Here is a 16,774-nt window from a genome sequence, read left to right on the forward strand (position 1 = left end):
AATTCTCATATTTGATTTATAACAATGTAAAACATTTATCCAAATTATTTAAAGTCTAAAATACTAGTAAACAATTAACAGGGCACAGACATGAAAATATATAGCTTTGTTTTGTGTGTATTTTATGCTAAGTGCCATCTAATTAATTATCGAGTTGACCCCTAAAGTCATTCCAATGACCATAAAAGCAATATAAACATAAATATATGAATAAATAGATAAAGCAAACTTGTGCTGTTGGATTATTCTAGGTCTATTTTTATTTCATATTATGGATGAAAAATAAATGTCTATCATTGTTTTTACCTGTATAAGAATGATTTTTTGTGGATCGAATCAGTGAATCAAATCATTTACCTTTGTTTCACTTTCAATGTTGCCATTCTTTTCCTTTAAATAACTTTACACATACAATTCATGTGATATCCATCTCAAGCTAAGGGGTTAAATTGAAGTTCACATGAATACGAAGTCAATGAGGTTGAATTATTAACTTGCAAGTGAATTATTCATAATAAATGTTTTATAGCTTATTTTGACAAGACCATACTGGCTGCTAAAAGCGAATAATTATTTCACTATTTGCATTTTATAATTGATTGAGCAAAAAAAAATTATTTTAGATTTTCTATATATCTCGTAACTAGTGCCCCTTTTACCAGTGTTTTTGTTACATGTAGATTATCTCCTTTTGTTTGATGTATTTGAGCTTTTGATTTTGCCATTTGATTAAGGACTTTCCTTCTTGAATTTCCCTCGGATTGAGATCTTACTTTTTAATTTGCTTCCGTAAATTCAACTAGAGTTAACTGAAATCCTAGTACATTGAATGTACAAGATTCCACACATTTGTTATATGACAGAATCTGTTGTTTGATATATGCGATAAATATATGAATCTAGGATAGCAAAGATGACAAGGAACAATATATATATCACATCCTGTCACATGAAAATAATACAATACACTTTAAATTCGCCAGGTTTTGTGTAGTGTGTATAATTGACAAGAGTTCTGCTGGTACCAATTTCAATATGTTTGTTGATGAACATACATTATTCTGTAATATTTGAAATATCCCATATTTGTGCATGATGTACAAATCTAAACTCAACTAGGTATCTGTTTACTTTTTTTTAAACCTTTTATTCCAACTGTTAGTTTTTGTTAAACAAAAACATTTGATTGTATCTCTAACAATATTCAAGTAGCAGGTTACATTTGCATGATAATAACAGATTACACAATTTTTATCACAATATTTTTACAATTAACAATAATAACAAAAGTTTTTTTCTAGCTTATAAAAACAATGTTACTGTAAATCAAAAGTTAACCTAAAACTTCTTTACTATGACGATACTCTGTCTTACCAAGTAAAAAACTTAAAATTAAACAAAGATAAAAGTGTTTTTTCCTCACTTTATAAGTTAACATAACATTATTAAACAAAAAAACAACAAATACACTTCCCCTTTCTATCCTTATATTTAATAGAAGCAATGTGCCAAAGGCCATATTTGGACTAAAAGTTGAAAGATTGCAAAATGAGGTATTTTTTGTATATTGATAATTGATATATATGTGCAAAGTTTAAACTGTGAGGAATTTCAAATTGTGTAAAGATTTCATTGTTGAATGATAGCATAAATTAGATTTCTTCTATCAAAAAGGGTAAAAATTGAATATTTTTGACACAAATTTGCGAGTCAGAATATTAGGAAAATATTGATGTTTGTTCAAACAAGGATCTTAGGAAACTGCCTAATTTTAAAACAGAATAAATTTATATATAATAACCATGAATTATAGTATTTCATCAATAACCAAATGGAATTTCATTTCAAAGATTTCCAATTTACAGTACAATGCCAATTACCAAGGTAGAACATGGTCATTTTTTTTCACTTCAATTCCACATAAAATGTAAGCAATTGACCATGTCTCCTCCACAAATTATACTTTTGTCATTCAAATGACACAACCATTGTCTTGATAACATTGTCCAATGCAAAATGCATAAGCAGTCACATGATGCTGACTAGATTTACTACATCACAATGTTAAGCACCAAGTGCTGAAGGAATTCCATCTAATGGCATTCTATCTTCATCATGATGGTTTAATAACTGTAGTTGTTGTTGAAGTCTTTGTTGTTCTGAAATCTGCCTTTCTGGCACTGAAAAGAGAAAGACAAACATAAAATTTTGTTTTGAAACGTATTTTTCAGACAGATTGCAAATAATCACCACAAGTTTTAGAACTTGAACTTTTTCTGCAGATAAAATATATTGAAGTCTCATAACACAACTCGTGTTTCATTCCACCATGCAGAAAACTTAACTTAAATGTATCTACTCAATATCTACACAGATTTAAAAAGTAACATTAATCTAGCCATATTGTAATGCCTGGCTATCATACCTTCTTTTACAATCATTACCATCAAAGTAAAAGGATGCGTTTTTTTGAAATGTAATAAATGATATGATATCAATATCATACTTTTTATATTACTACCATTCTCGTCAGTACTGGCATTATTTAAATGCAAAACATTTGGAGAGAATAAAACTATGGGAAAGTTGTTTATATCAGACAAATACAAAGGATGAATTAAAACAACATGGCTGCTTGTATAATCTTGAAATTCAATTCAAATGCAGTATATTAACCTGAAAACATCAGAACTGTAGATAACATATACCTTTGATCTAGAATCTTTTAACAAGGATATGTGTTTATAAGACACACAATATCTAGCTTGCACTGTCACATTTCTATGTTCAGTGAACCACAAATTGTGGGTCAGAACCTTAAATTGTCATACATATTTTAATATATATGTCGTGTACATGTTATTATTTTGTACAGGTTATTACTTGTACTAAATTTTCATACAAGTAATTACTTGTATGATGCCATCATACAGGTTATTACTTGTATAAATATAATTGTACAAGTAATAACCTGTACAAATTTTGTGGAGAAAAAGATAATAACTTGTACAAATCATTATTTTACCTTGGTTTATTTGAAGTCCACAACAAATTGTTTCCCTTTTAACATATAATTCATTATTTTGTCTAAAGGTATAAACTCTCAATATGTGAGTACATTTAATATATCAAATATATGAACAAAACTGTTCATTTAAGTAGTCAAAACTAAAGTGTTAAGATGGAAAACATTATAGAAAAGAAATTTCATGATGATATAATTAAATTGTGTGATGACAATAAATCTTCTAATAATTCAATATTTACACGTGAAAGATACAGAGAGATTATTGGGAATGTAAAGGAAGCAAAATTAAGTTCCAAAAAGACTGCTCTTCAAAGATATTTCTTAAGGCAATATGATGTTTTGAGTGTAGCAGGCATTGAAAAACTCATTCGCAAAGGTGACTAAATGTTTTACTATTGTACAGTAGATGAACTTTATCCGTTGATTAGAACTGCACATTCTGGAGTTGGCCATGGGGGCATCCACAAGACATATAAGGAGTTAAAAAAACAATTTGCCAATATCAGCAGAGAAATTATCAGAATTTTCATTCAGATGTGTGAACAGTGTATTTTGAAGAAAAGTCGTACTGAAACCACAAAATTAGTTGTTCTTCCTATCACTTCTACAGACTTTAATTCCCGTTGTCAAGTAGACCTTGTTGACTATCAGTTATGTCCAGATGGAGAATACAAGTGGATCATGCACTACCAGGACCACTTAACCAAATTCAGTGTACTGCGCCCTTTAAAGACAAAAAGAGCAGCTGAAGTGGCTTACCAACTCACTGACATTTTTCTGCTTTTGGGAGCTCCACATATACTGCAAAGTGATAATGGAAGGGAATTTACGGCTAATGTAATTACAGAACTTAAACTCCTTTGGCCAGAGCTTAAATTAGTGCATGGTAGACCACGTCACCCTCAAAGTCAGGGGTCTGTCGAAAGAGCAAACGCTGACATAAAGAGTATGATGATTTCTTGGACACACGATCGGTTTCATGAGTCAAAATCAAATTGAAAAGATTCAGAGAAAGGAATTGACAAAATTGGACATACCAGAGAACACAGAGGTTAACGTCAGAAAAGCAGTACAATTGCTTTCTTTAAGTGGTGGTCAAGGTCATGTTCACTGCATCTGTCGGGGTGGCTGTAAAACAGGCAAATGTAAATGCAAAAAAATGAACTTATTGTGTAATTCAAGATGCCATGCTTCCTTGTCTTGTGCAAACAAATAGGATTTTTAATCCATTAGGCTTGACTTATATTTCCAATGTATGATATTATGTATGCAATTTTTCGTCATGATGTATGTTTAAACATAAATGAATGGAGGGTACCAATTTATTTTTGCTTTTAACGACCATGTCACTTTGTACCATAAGTCCGTATTTACGTGGCATCTAGCTGTTTAGCTAAATTTGCACAAGGTGTCACGTTAGCTTATATTATTACTTTGCGTCCTTCGTTCATCTGTAAACTTCTAACATTTCAAAAATATACTGATAAACACTTGAAAATAAGAACAGAAAAACAAACACAATATAAATTTAAAAAAATACGAAAGATAGTGAGTTGTACAAGTCATTATCTTTTTCTCCACAAAATTTGTACAGGTTATTACTTGTACAATTATATTTATACAAGTAATAACCTGTATGATGGCATCATACGAGTAATTACTTGTATGAAAATTTTGTACAAGTAATAACCTGTACAAAATAATAAAATGTACACGACATATACATACATATGTAAACTTACATGTATATATGTATTGAAAAAAGTTCACAATGATAAAAATTTGTAATAACTTTCAAGTTTATGTGACCACAACTTTATGGTAAATTATGTGATATCAAAGTATTTAATCTAATAGAATGAAATTCAAAACAGTGTGGCTGTGGCCATTGATTGACACATTAAATTCATCCATTGACTGGGACAATTTACGTGAACGTTTGTCTGTAACAACCACTGTTCACGACGTACCTACGATAGACATTTAAACTGTGGGGTCACCAAAGGTTTCTTAACGCCTTTAATTATAAAATAATTCGAAAAATTAATCAGGAATAACCGTTATGTTTTGATTTATATAATTGATATAAATCAAAACATTGTGTTATTTCTGATTAATTTTTCGAATTACTTTATTAAGGTGTTGAGAACCTTTGGTGACCCCATAGTTTAAGTGTCTTTAAGGTTCATGTGGACCCTATGGCTAAAATGGTTGTATTTTCACCTCAAAATTTACTCTGAGTACAGACAAACCTGCGCATCTGTAAAAAATTGCAGGCATAGCATGCCCTAGATAAATAAATTTCAAATATGTTTTATGTTTTAGAAAAATAAAAACTTACCAGGATTTTGCCGTGCACTTTTTTTCATTCCTCCAGAAGGTGCCAAAATAAACTAAGTTGGGAAACAGGTTTGAGAACTTCCCCACAGGCAATAATTGAAGTGAGCTGTATTGCTTGACATGGACATGAGATGGACAGTAGATACCTAACAATAATTGGTTATTTAAACTGTGTACCTGAGTGGACCATATCAAGGTAAACTCAACTGTTTGTTAATTTTATCATCTTCTGCAGGGACGAAAAAAAGTGTACGGCAAAATCCAGTTAAGTTATGAATTTTCTAATTCATACAATGCATTTGAATTCTATTTATCTAGGGCATGCTATGCCTTAAAACTTTTTCAGATGCACAGGTTTGCCTGTACTCAGAGTAAATTTTGAGGAGATACAGCCATTTTAGCCATAGGGTCCACATGAACCTTAAAAAGTACATAGTGAGCAGTGGTCGTTACATACAAACGTTCACCTAAATTGTCCCAGTCAATGGATGAATTTAATGTTTCAATCAATGGCCACAGCCACACTGTTTTGAATTTCATTCTATGGGATAGACAAATGGACAGATGGACTCAATGACTGGGAAACAAAATGTCCCTTACTAGGCTTTAATGGCAAAAGAATATTACACTCTTTATGCTAACATGCAGGCGATATGAATATTTTATAGATGCAAAAGTGCTATATATTTCAAGAAAACTGTTATTGCAACATCACCTTACACTATTCTCAGAAAACATTGCAATTTGCTTTCCATAATACCTCATGAGAATATGTGCATATAATCATGATTGTTATTGCAAGTGACAATCATAAACTAAACAAATAAATAAGCTTGAAGTTAGTAAAGCAAATCAAATAAATCAAATTATATTTCATAAATCTGACCAGCATCAACTGAAATAAACAAGAGTTATTAAAAAGTTTTATTCAAACAAATTAGCTTAAAATAAGTGCAATCTGTAAGATTTTTCTGTAAAATTTCACCAAATGTGATGTTCACACCTGTATGTTATTGCAAACCCAAAGATATTGGGGTTAATTATACGGAACAGTAACTATATTTTCCATTAATATAAACATTTCTAATTCAACTACAATTTGTCTGGTCTAGAGACAATTAGGAGCTTGAAACATGGCGTTGACATTAGAATACTGTTGAACTCATGTTTTAATATACCGCTTTTCAGTGGTGGATCCAGAAATTTTCATAAGAGGGGGCTACCTCCAGTCATTCTTCAGTGATTCCCTAAATATTCAACCAAATGTTACCCACAAAAGGGGTAGCAGGCCCCATGCCACCACCCCAATAAATTTGCCTCTGCTTTCTTTTTTGTTTTAACAAGTTAATATCTTAATGAAATTTTCTCAAATGATCTTTTATTCAAAACTGGTTTCAATTAGCTTTCAATGGTAGGCAATGAAATGCTTGAAAATGTGTACATGGAAAAAGTGAAAGCATGCATATAAAACAATACTACATATAATATAAATAATGATTCTGGCAAATCAAATATTCAAAAAAACAAACAAACAAAAAAGATTATTTTCTATAGTTAAGTATTACATAAAAAAAAATCTACTAGTCAAGTTGCATTCAATTAAGCTTGGCATGCATTCAACTATAAAATTTGTAAAAAAACACAACAGTAACTGATATTTTACATTATTTAAATATAATCTGCTCCATGCAAAATAACAGAAGCAAACAGATTCAACTGAAATTCTAAACAAGGACAAAGACAGTCAAATATATTAGTGAAAAATTGTCTACCTCAGCTTATTTACTGAAAGTGTAAAATAAAGTAAATAGAAACATATGCTAAACTAACTACTGATGATTATAAAAAATGATAAAAAGGAGGCTGACGACAAGATTAACCAGCAATCATAAAGTTGGTAGTTTGGTCTAGGTTTTTTCCAGTAAACATACTTTTCTCAACATCTTTTCATTATGAGGCAAAATATCTCATATAATTTTAATACAAAATATAAAGCTGTAAAACTGAAACAATATTTTAGTTTTATTCTAGACCAGGAAACAAATTTATAAACCAAATAATGATTTACCTGCTAAACTAAGTTGTACAACTAGGGAGTTAACATTTTACTTGATCTTGAGGTACCTAGATTGTCTCTACAACCTAGTGCAACTAATGAATGGCAATTATAAACGTTCTAAGTCACTAGAACATCTTCTTTACATGAAGAGTCAATAATTACAGACAATCTCTAGCTGAATCAGTTAAATCTTTTTTTTATCAGCATGGATATTTCAATGTTAATTTCGATAAGAGTCAGTGTTTAAGTGTCCTTTATACCCAAATACCACCAAGAATTAAACATGGAAACACTTACAAGTTTATCAACTACTTAACTAACAAACTAATCATAATTATATCCATTGGTACAGCCAATAAAAAAGACAAGAACAAGGGAAGCATTTTGGAGAAGGCCCTACTAAGTTGTGTCTGATCCATTTATCATTTTGAACATGGGACAGAAGCAGCTTATGGGAAATTATTAATGTGTTCCCCAGTTTCTGCAGACAACTTAAACTTGATTAACTTAGAACTTGAAATTGCAAGATTTTAGGAATAAGTGAGGCGTACAATTTTTCATAATCATTTTGACAACCATGCAACACAAAAGTCACCTTATTTTGTATAGTAAGTAAGAGATTTTGCTCATCATAAACTGCCAGTCTGGGAACAAATTTTACAGTATGAGTTCTCTGGAAGTCTGTTGTATGATTCTGGTTTTTCCTGTTGTTACTATTCATAAAGTCAATGAAAAAAATAAAACCCTCAAAATTTAGACTGTCAAAGTTCAGGCCAATACTTTAAAATAACAATCCCAAAGCAGGGATAGAACTTAAGAACTTTGGCAAGGGGAGTCCACACTTGAATTTTGTAGCCAACATATATCATGTATATAGTCTTATACAAGAAAAGCAGAAATTTAAGTAGCCCACACCAAATTTTAAGGGCCATTGGCCTGTGGGCCCCTGCTAATTTCATACCCTGCAAAGACAATATCATTGAAACAAAAGTGGAGCCAAAATGTAAAACCATGTATTGTGCTATTTCAACTCCCAAGATAATCTTATTGTCCAATAAGAACAGTGATTATTCATCAATGGAATATCTTGTCTTAGACCACTAAAGATCCCAAAGCAATCAAAATTTAGCACAAAAAGCTTTTAAAAATTGTTCCATAAAAAGCTCTAAAGGCACTCAAATTCTAGAGCAAGTATCATATAATAATAGCTGCAAATAGGCATTTAAATTTAAGAGCATGTAATATAACATTATAGCTTTTATAAAAGGGACATCAGTCATCAAATTTGACCCACACAAAAAAAAGCTAACTATATCAAAAATTAAAAAAAAAAAGTTCAAATAATTAAAATAAAATCTACATTTAGAGGAGAACAACATGCACAAGAAGTAAAACCGAATACATATACATGTTGTTCAAATACAGTCTTCAATGATGTGTGCTGGTGCTTCCAATGGCAAATATTACATGCATCATGTTTATATTGCAAGATCATAGTACATGTAGTTTATTTGTACTAATCTAACAAACTGAGTTGGTTTTTTATTTTAGTACACTGTAACAGATTATTTAAGTCCTGTCATCCTTCCAAGACATAACATTTGGGGGTAGGCCAACCAGCCCTTATCTTTACTTCAAAATGATACATGTACGGAGAAGCAGCAAATGCCGATTAAGTCTTTGATTTTACTTGGCAAACATTTGATTTCCACTTTGGGCGCACACTTTAACAGTACCAGTATACTCTATTACTGTAAATTCAGAAATTATTGTGAGATTTGTATTATTGCGAATAATGTGACAGAGTTGTAAATGCAATAATTAAAACTTGTATTTTGTTATATTTAATCTGAATTAAGCAGGACTTTTCTCAAAATCATAAAAATTAAAATCGCATTTAAGTTTAAATTGACAAAATTGCAATAATAAATGCACGCAATAATTTCTGAATTTACAGTATTCACAAAAAATTCACTAAATACATCTCTCAGTTTGGTATCTAAACACAAAAAAGACCCATGTCTATTCCTCATCTTTTGTACAAATTTTGACCTTCATTTCTCAATAAGTGAATTTAAGGAGGTAAACCTAGGTTAAGGGAAATAACTCTTAAAATCATCAGTATGTTTGTGTCAGTCATTTTCGTAAATATGTTCTAAGCTTCTTGGATACATAGATTATTTTCAATCTGTTTCAGGTAAATGCTTAAAATTCATTGAGGAAACTTGACTTTTACAAACACATAACTGATTTAAAGAGTTATCTCCTTGTACCAAGGTCTACCCCCTTAATATCACATTTTGTAAATGATAATCCTAAATCTAACTCTGACACTTAGTACACATCAAAAAGCTTCACACACACAAACACACTTATAGTGCCTAACAAGATTTTGTGAGGGAATTCGATGTTTGCTATACCACTGTTCAATTAAACGCACTTTATGACAATACTACTATACCAATTGTAATGAAAATGTTTGCAGTGTTTTGAGAAATGATTTTACTTTGTAGTCACGTATTGTTTGTGAAACATTTTATGTTTTAAAAGGACGAATTTTCTGTATAAAGTCAATAATTATGTGGACTTTTGAAGCCCAAACTTTGTATTGCCTTAAATACATACATGAAAGTTCCGAAAACTGTACCAACACACAACGACATGTTTATGAAATGATAGCAAAACTTTGGTTTGACAAATTTTTATTCGTTATTGCAAAAAAATAAACTTTGAATATCTTACATTTTCTCCCTACCCAGTTTACCCCTATTACTTATTCTGATGTGGACCGGTCATTGTTATTGAAAATTACGGAATTTGATTGGATTAAATTATTACTAGTTTACCTTCAAACTGTTTATGCTTTTCGTACATGACTATTGGTTAAATCAGAACGTGCATGAATGTGACAGTAAGTAAAATGACCTTCAAACTGGACACTGGATGAGTCCATGTTATGTTTTATCAATGGAAGTATAGGTACGAAAGGTAAGAATTGCCAATTCTCCTATTTTCACAATTTTCTCCAAATACACAGTAGATAGATTATTTTTTAATAGGCAATTGCGGAGAAAAACAGAAAAAAGTTTAGAAATAAGAAGTTTTATTCCAATCAACAAGTCATTTTTCGAAGAGAAATGCCAACATACATTTTACGCACGGCTACGCCAGGTAAACATATTATAATACATATTATAATCTTACAAAAAAAATATCATTTTTCAGTCTCATAGGAACATACTAATTACAATAAATCCCAAACTAAAGAAGTCATTATATAACGTCAAAATATGTCCGATCTACCTATGTTGGGACCCAAAAAGTCAACACGATCGTTTTAAGGTCAATTTCGTCTACCTCACAAAATCTTATTAGGCACTATAGTACACATCAAAAAGCTTCACACACACACAAACACAAAATGCTACACCTTTCAATGAGAAGATACTTACTTATTATCTAAGTTTTTATTAGCTGTCCAAGAGTATTTGTCTTTTGACTGGGTGGCTGCTGGATGTGTGAACTGGGTAGCTCCTGGATGTGTGAACTGGGTTGCTGCTGGGTGAGTAAAAGGACAGGATGCTCTATTGGCACAGTTAGCTCCATATCTACAATTCTGGAAAATGAAGTTCATAACGTAACATTAGAAAATCAGAAAAACATAATTTTGGTGAAATGGTATAATAAAACTGAAATGGAAACCAAGATACAATGACTAACCCAAGACCAAAAAACAGACAAAGGACGCCAAAGGAATTTCAAAGCATTAAGAAAAATTCAGTATCCAGAGGCTGGCTTCAGCTGGACACTAAACAAAAATATTTACTCGTAATGTACATAAATGTATCAAAAATTCCTAAGCACTTAAGTTCATCAGAAAGTAAATTGATAATATCCTTTAAAATTATATTTTTTTGGCTCTCAAAGTTCTAACAAAATTAAAAATATTTTATGCTGATGTAAATTTTTTGGTTGATATAATTGAATATTCCTATTGCATGGATAGCTAATTAACTCGCAAAACATATGTTTTCGCTACTTACTGTTGGATGCTGAAATGGGCAATATACATTTTGGCAGGTCACTCCAAATCTACATACAATCTTGCCCTGTGGTTTATTATTATATGGTGGAGCTGTATGTACAGGCATTGGTATATCTGTAATAAAGTTAAATGACACAATGTGTATTACTGACTGTGTTAGGGCTGTAGAGCCAGTCATGGTCGTTAAAAACTTCCATCATCACAATACATAGACCTAAGTGACAATACCAATGACAGAATAAAGACAACTATTCATTACAGTGGGTTCATTAATATTCCTAGGATATTCCATGATTTTGTGTGTAAAGTCCAAACCACTATTTTAAATGTATAACGAAGTACAAATCGTCTATAGGTTTTTAAGAAGACTTAAGAAAAACAATGAAATCATTTGTGTCCACTATAATACAAGTTGTTCTCAATCCACATAAAATTGGTACCGAAGAAAATAAATGAATTCAAAGTAAAAAATCTTTTTCTCATTATTATTTTGAAAAGTCTTTAAGTGATAGGAAATACAGAAAATCAATTTGTTCAGGATATTATTTTAAATTTATGATAAAATAATACTTTTGACATATTCATATAAATCATGATAATGAAAAAATTAAACATGCAAAAGATAGAAAAATCAAATTATTACTTTTTTGAATTTTTTTAATAAGTTATTTCCACGCTGAAATCATTTATATTATAAGTAAATGTACTTACATTGTTTTATAACTGTTGGAGCAGTTCCTCTCTTACTGGCATGTGTAAACGGACAATCTTTCTTTGTACACTTGGCATCAAATTTACAGTTTGGATGAATGTACAGACATTTATCAGCAAATTTACAATTAGGAAACATTCTGTAAATAAAATTTCACATGACAATTATCAAACGTATTTGGTGGTTATTAAAGAATAATTATGAATATTTATGAAGCTTTGAAAGTTCTAGTAAAAAAAAATCCCATTTTCATACATTATTTACCCCAAGAACTTCAAATTAGCAACCAGTACATGTATTGCCATTTACTTTAAACAGTCAACTCTCCAATGTTACAGTCCAAAACTTGACATCAGTGCCTTCTACACAGCTACTTTTGCATAGGTACTATTTCTGTACTATTTCTTTACTTTAAAATTATGGTAATATTTAGGTACTTGTATTTTACAGTACTTCATTTGCACGAAATAATTTTGTACAGAAATAATACAATATTCCATGTTTGAAAATCATAACTTTGAGAGATTTGAAATAGAAAAATCTTACAAAATGCTGAAAATGTAACGGTAGTAACCAAAAATCTGTAGTACCTAAATTTCAAGTACAAATACAGTACTGTAAAATACAGGTACCTAAATATTACCATAATTTTGAAGTAACACAATAGTACTGAATATTAAAAGTAAATTTCCAGTACTACAAATTTTTAGTACAGAAATAGTACCTATGTTAAAGTAGCTGTGTAAGTTGACAACTTAGTGAAAATATTACATGTCTTATAATATAGTCTTAATAATCAGGTCATAGGCATCATGTATGACAATTTATTAACAATTTGTGCTCAGTATGACAAGAAATATTTATCTTTTATTTTAATGTTAATAAAAGACCACAAAACAAAATATGGCAAATCCCAAGAAGAATTTCCTGGTGCCATGAACAGGTGACAGCTGAGAATTAGGACTTAATGATAAAAGTCTTTACAACCATTTAACTAAGGTCTCCTTCTTTCCTGGTTAGAAGTTAGAAAAGCTCGATACCAATGGTTCCTGATGAAAATAACCAACTCATTTAAAAAAAAACAAAAAAACAACAAGCTCAAACAATGGTAATTGCTGGAATTTAACAGCTTGTTGGACTATATATTGCACATACTTACTTGCATGAGACTGAAGGATGATGGTAGGAACAAGAATTTCCTGCAGAACAAGCTGGCCAGAATTTACATTTTTCTGTCATTTTGGATTTCTTTGATGGGGATTCTTCATTTGTCTCTAGATCTTCTTCTTCTTCTGAAATTTGAAGCCAGGTGATTAGATTTCTTTATTAGGAATTATCAGAAACTAAACTTAACAAAGGAACATCTTATGTTAACAATTATGAGTTGAGGTGAGTATCAATATTTAATTTCAGTTTATCTGTTCAATACCTTTTTTCCCATGTGACGGTATATAAAAAAAAAATCTATTAAGACACAAAATTTAGTATCCTACAAATGATATTACCTGTAAATTCAGAAATTATTGCGTGCATTTATTATTGTGAACTTGTAGAATGAACTAAAATTTATTATTGCAATTTCAGGAAAATCTGCATGCAGTTATATGTATCAGATATAAGAATGTGAGTTCTTTTTATTGCGATACCTATCCAGTCGAATTATCAGTCTTTATAAAAACCTCGCTTTAATTTCTGAATTTACAGTAAATATACAAGTCATTGATTAGCAAACACTAAATAATTATAAACTCATACCTAAAGGTAATTTTCTATTGATAGCATAACTTGAATTTAGAAAATGATTTTAAAAGTTATACTTTCTAAGAAAATTAACCAGAAGAATAAGCAATTAATTTACCATCGTCTGTGTCTCTCAGATCAAACTTTATTGGAGTTATAGATGGGGGTGTGATCTTCGATACAACTGGTATTTCTCTTTTTGGTGTGTCTTCATCAAACATGGAACCAGTTCTGAATGTCGAGGGATCTATGCCATCCAATGTCACAATGAATCTAGGATTTATTTGAGCAGGTTTTGGTTTAGATCTAAAATAGAAGATGGAGATATATCAAAAGTATGTAACCACATGAAATGTTATCTAAAATATAAAAAACATGACTGTTAACAGTCTTGCACTAATAATTTGACTTCTTGTATTGTTTACCTTGCTCCTTCTGATTCTGTTAAATTTATCAAGGCTTCATACCTAATATTTTAAAGATGGTCAAATTGATGTGTAAGAACTTACAGTAAAGGTACTGGCACTGTCTAGATGTATGAAAAAGTAATAGAATTTTGGATTAAGAAAATATATAGTATGTAATCAATTTTGAAAAAATCAAGTTAAAATTCATTTTTCGGTGAAGATTAGCCCCTTATTGCACTCTGACCATTACTATAAACCATGACTTACTGTTTGGGTTGTCTTTCCTTGATATATCTCTTTGATGGTACAGGCTTTTGTTCTTCTATATCAGGTTCAGGACTTGGTTCTGGTGTCTTCTCTTCACCTTCAAGACTGAAGCTGTCTACATCCTCCACCTCCTCTTCCTCCTCCTCCTTTACAACATCTTGAATGACCTCTTGACCTTCAGCATCTGAATTTCCTGCTACCATTTGACCTTCATTACTTGTCTCATCAGTGTCATCAACATCTGGAAGCATTTCTGCCTCTTCTTCTTCATCGTCAGATGTTTCCTCTTCCTCCTCTTTGTCAATCTCATCCTTAATTTCTTCATCAAATGATTTCCTCTTTACTAGTCTACTGTCCATTACAGGCTGAACTCTAGCAACTATATGGAAATAATCATTAAAACTTTAGTATCAATAAAGTAATAAGACTTTAAACTAGAGGCTCTAAAGAGCTTGGTCTATGTGAATAGTAAACAAAGGAAGCAGATGGATTCATGGCAAAATTGTGTTTTGGTGATGGTGATGTGTTTGTACATCTTACTTTACTGAACATTCTTGCTGCTTACAATTATCTCTTTCTATAATGAACTTGGCTCAGTAGTTTCAGTGGAAAATGTTAGTAAAAATTTAAAAATTTTATAAAAATTGTTAAAAATTGACTATAAAGGACAATAACTCCTTAGGGGGTCAATTGACCATTTTAGTTATGTTTACTTAATTTTAGGTCTTATTTTGCTGTACATTATTGCTGTTTACAGTTTATCTCTATCTTTAACTAGAGGCTCTAAAGAGCCTGTGTCGCTCACCTTGGTCTATGTGTATATTAAACAAAGGACGCAGATGGATTCATGACAAAATTGTGTTTTGGTGATGGTGATGTGTTTGTAAATCTTACTTTACTGAACATTCTTGCTGCTTACAATTATCTCTATCTATAATGAACTTGGCCCAGTAGTTTCAGAGGAGAAGATTTTTGTAAAAGATAACTAAGATTTACGAAAAATGGTTCAAAATTGACTATAAAGGGCAATAACTCCTACAGGGGTCAACTGACCATTTCAGTCATGTTGACTTATTTGTAAATCTTACTTTGCTGAACATTATTGCTGTTTTCAATTTATTTCTATCTATAATAATATTCAAGATAATAACCAAAACAACAAAATTTTCTTAAAATTACCAATTCAGGGGCAGCAACCCAACAACAGGTTGTCCGATTCATCTGAAAATTTCAGGGCAGATAGATCTTGACCTGATAATCAATTTTACTTCAGATTTGCTCTAAATGCTTTGGTTTTTGAGTTATAAGCCAAAAACTGAATTTTGCCCCTATGTTCTATTTTTATCTGTGGCGGCCATCTTGGTTGGTTGGCCAGGTCACGCCACACATTTTTTAAAATTGAATCACCAATGATGATTGTGGCCAAGTTTGGTTTAATTTGGCCCAGTGGTTTCAGAGGAGAAGATTTTTGTAATAGATTACTAAGATTTACGAAAAATGGTTAAAAATTGACTATAAAGGGCAATAACTCCTAAAGGGGCCGGGTCAACTGACCATTTCAGTCATGTTCACTTATTTGTAAATCTTACTTTGCTGAACATTATTGCTGTTTACAGTTTATCTCTATCTATAATGATATTCAAGATAATAACCAAAAACAGCAAAATTTCCTTAAAATTACCAATTCAGGGGCAGCAACCCAACAACAGGTTGTCCGATTCATCTGTAAATTTCAGGGCAGATAGATCTTGACCTGATAATCAATTCTACTTATGTCAGAATTGCTCTAAATGCATTGGTTTTTGAGTTATAAGCCAAAAACTGAATTTTACCCCTATGTTCTATTTTTAGCTGTGGCGGCCATCTTGGTTGGTTGGTCGGGTCACGCCACACATTTTTTAAACTAGATACCCCAATTGTGATTGTGGCCAAGTTTGGTTTAATTTGGCCCAGTAGTTTCAGAGGAGAAGATTTTTGTAAAAGATTACTAAGATTTACAAAAATGGTTAAAAATTGACTATAAAGGGCAATAACTCCTAAAGGGGTCAACTGACCATTTCGGTCATGTTGACTTATTTGTAAATCTTACTTTGCTGAACATTATTGCTGTTTACAGTTTATCTCTATCTATAATAATATTCAAAATAATAACCAAAAACAGCAAAATTTCCTTAAA

At 31.1% G+C, this 16,774-nt stretch overlaps 1 protein-coding gene across 3 annotated transcripts in view; it reads right to left on the reverse strand.

Annotated features, from left to right (window-relative positions):
* Window positions 1-1,126: 1,126 nt before the first annotated feature.
* Window positions 1,127-16,774, reverse strand: part of LOC143068796 (zinc finger CCCH domain-containing protein 14-like) — a 57,080-nt gene continuing 41,432 nt past the window's right edge. For 2 of the 3 annotated variants that reach the window (XM_076243097.1, XM_076243096.1), the window contains exons 10-17: window positions 14,599-14,977; window positions 14,043-14,230; window positions 13,344-13,476; window positions 12,184-12,323; window positions 11,471-11,586; window positions 10,880-11,043; window positions 8,023-8,140; window positions 1,127-2,180 (exon numbers count right to left, since the gene is read on the reverse strand). In XM_076243097.1, the coding sequence (XP_076099212.1) occupies window positions 2,124-2,180; window positions 8,023-8,140; window positions 10,880-11,043; window positions 11,471-11,586; window positions 12,184-12,323; window positions 13,344-13,476; window positions 14,043-14,230; window positions 14,599-14,977 (1,295 nt within the window). In that variant the 3' untranslated portion in view covers window positions 1,127-2,123. The remainder of the gene's footprint in view (window positions 2,181-8,022; window positions 8,141-10,879; window positions 11,044-11,470; window positions 11,587-12,183; window positions 12,324-13,343; window positions 13,477-14,042; window positions 14,231-14,598; window positions 14,978-16,774) is intronic. The other variant, XM_076243099.1, reaches the window with a different exon arrangement.

The sequence above is a fragment of the Mytilus galloprovincialis genome, chromosome 3 (genome assembly GCF_965363235.1).
Source record: "Mytilus galloprovincialis chromosome 3, xbMytGall1.hap1.1, whole genome shotgun sequence".
NCBI classification, from domain to species: domain Eukaryota; kingdom Metazoa; phylum Mollusca; class Bivalvia; order Mytilida; family Mytilidae; genus Mytilus; species Mytilus galloprovincialis.